Source organism: Aplysia californica, unplaced genomic scaffold (assembly GCF_000002075.1).
Source record: "Aplysia californica isolate F4 #8 unplaced genomic scaffold, AplCal3.0 scaffold00129, whole genome shotgun sequence".
In the NCBI taxonomy this organism is placed as follows: domain Eukaryota; kingdom Metazoa; phylum Mollusca; class Gastropoda; order Aplysiida; family Aplysiidae; genus Aplysia; species Aplysia californica.
This window is the reverse complement of record NW_004797399.1, coordinates 230,121-231,624: the sequence shown is the minus strand read 5'-3', so window position 1 is coordinate 231,624 and position 1,504 is coordinate 230,121. Positions and strand designations below refer to the sequence as shown.

The 1,504-nt window shown below is 39.2% G+C and overlaps 1 protein-coding gene across 4 annotated transcripts in view; it reads right to left on the bottom strand.

The window, feature by feature from the left end:
* Positions 1-1,504, bottom strand: part of LOC101850710 (rhombotin-1) — a 164,122-nt gene that overhangs the window by 42,959 nt on the left and 119,659 nt on the right. The window contains exon 2 of one of the 4 annotated variants that reach the window (XM_005096439.3): positions 366-1,080. The exons of 2 other annotated variants lie outside the window; for them this stretch is intronic. In XM_005096439.3, coding sequence (XP_005096496.1) covers positions 366-375 — 10 coding nt within the window. In that variant the 5' untranslated portion in view covers positions 376-1,080. The remainder of the gene's footprint in view (positions 1-365; positions 1,081-1,504) is intronic. One more of the 4 variants, XM_035969237.1, reaches the window with a different exon arrangement.

Here is a 1,504-nt window from a genome sequence, read left to right as displayed (position 1 = left end):
TGTGTGTGTGTGTGTGTCTGTGTGAGTGGGTGTGAGTGGGTGTGTGGGTGTGTTGGTGGCTGTGTGTGTATGTGTGTTTAGTTTTAGTTTGAGATGTACTACACTTGGAACACAATAAGGTCATAAAAGAACTGAAGATGTTAGAGGTGTTACAAGAAAGTAACAAACACAAAAAAAAGAAAGAGAGATTAGGACGATAAAAGTTAAATGGGAGAGTAGGAGCAAACCACACCAAATACCTGCAAATTCCCCGCTAACATTACAATATTAATTTCTCTCAACAGAACAGATTTGCGTAAGTAAAGTAACTACACCTTTATGTGGAACAGATGTAAAGTTAGTAGCATAATGCACAGTCTACTTACGAGGTAGCATTGGTAGACTCCAGTAGTTAGCAGTTTTGTGAGAAGAAGATCGCTTTTCTCTATACAGAGAAGTCGCCTCGTTCTTGTATTTATTCCTCGTCGTAAATTTATCCTCACATCAGAAGAGCTCACGAAATCACTTTCTTTAAAATCCCTTTTCATGTACAAGTAAAGACACTGACTGAGGTATTATAAGCAGCAACAGTACCAATACAGTATCTCTTAGAAATACGTAACTTTCAAGTTTCAAATCCTCGTCTGCTACCCGAGCATCACGTGATTATGTTAATTACATACCGGAAGTAGTTGCCTGATTGGCTCTGGGACACGAGCGCACATCAATGGCGTGATAATGGAGGAAGGCAGACGGTAATAGCTTAGTCTCAATGTTCCCAGCCAGGCTTATTTGCGCAGTGTCGTGGGTCGGATCGGACCCGGGTGAGTCGGCGACCAGTAATTGCCTCTTGCTCCGAGGTCTCGTTTCCTGTGTTAACACAGAGAGCCTGGCCAGGAAATCACTGGGCTTAATCTGAGGCTTCACGCTATCAAACGACCGTCAGTTTTTTTTTTTGGTCTCTATATCCGAATGTTACTCCCACACACAGCAATTTTGCACTCGCATATTAAAAAACTACAACTGCAAACTCGTCTTGCTTTTTTAGCAATTCTTTTTTTGCAGGGCTTATTTTTTCCAATGCTAAAAAGTAGCAATTTTCTGTAAAAGAATAGCATAGGTGGGTGAAATGAAGAAAAGAACGTAGCCTATCTCTTTGGATTACCCTCCAACACAAAAATAATCTTTTCTTTCCTTTTTTTTTCTACCTCGTACTTACGCAGTAAACCAGGTTGCAATCAGAGGCAATATTATACAGCAACATATCTGGCCTTTCCCTTTATCAAGATTGTCAGCAAGTCTTAGTATGCAATTTTCACATTCTTTTATATTATACCTCAAAAGCGGTGGTTACGGTAAAACGTTGTAGTATTCCGTAGCATCAATCTTATAGAAGTTTATTGCTGTATTTCTTCAAAGGTATCATACAAGTTCTTTTTCTTCTTCTTCTTCTTCTTTTTCTTCTTCTTCTTCTTCTTCTTCTTCTTCTTCTTCTTCTTCTTCTTCTTCTTCTTCTTCTTCTTCT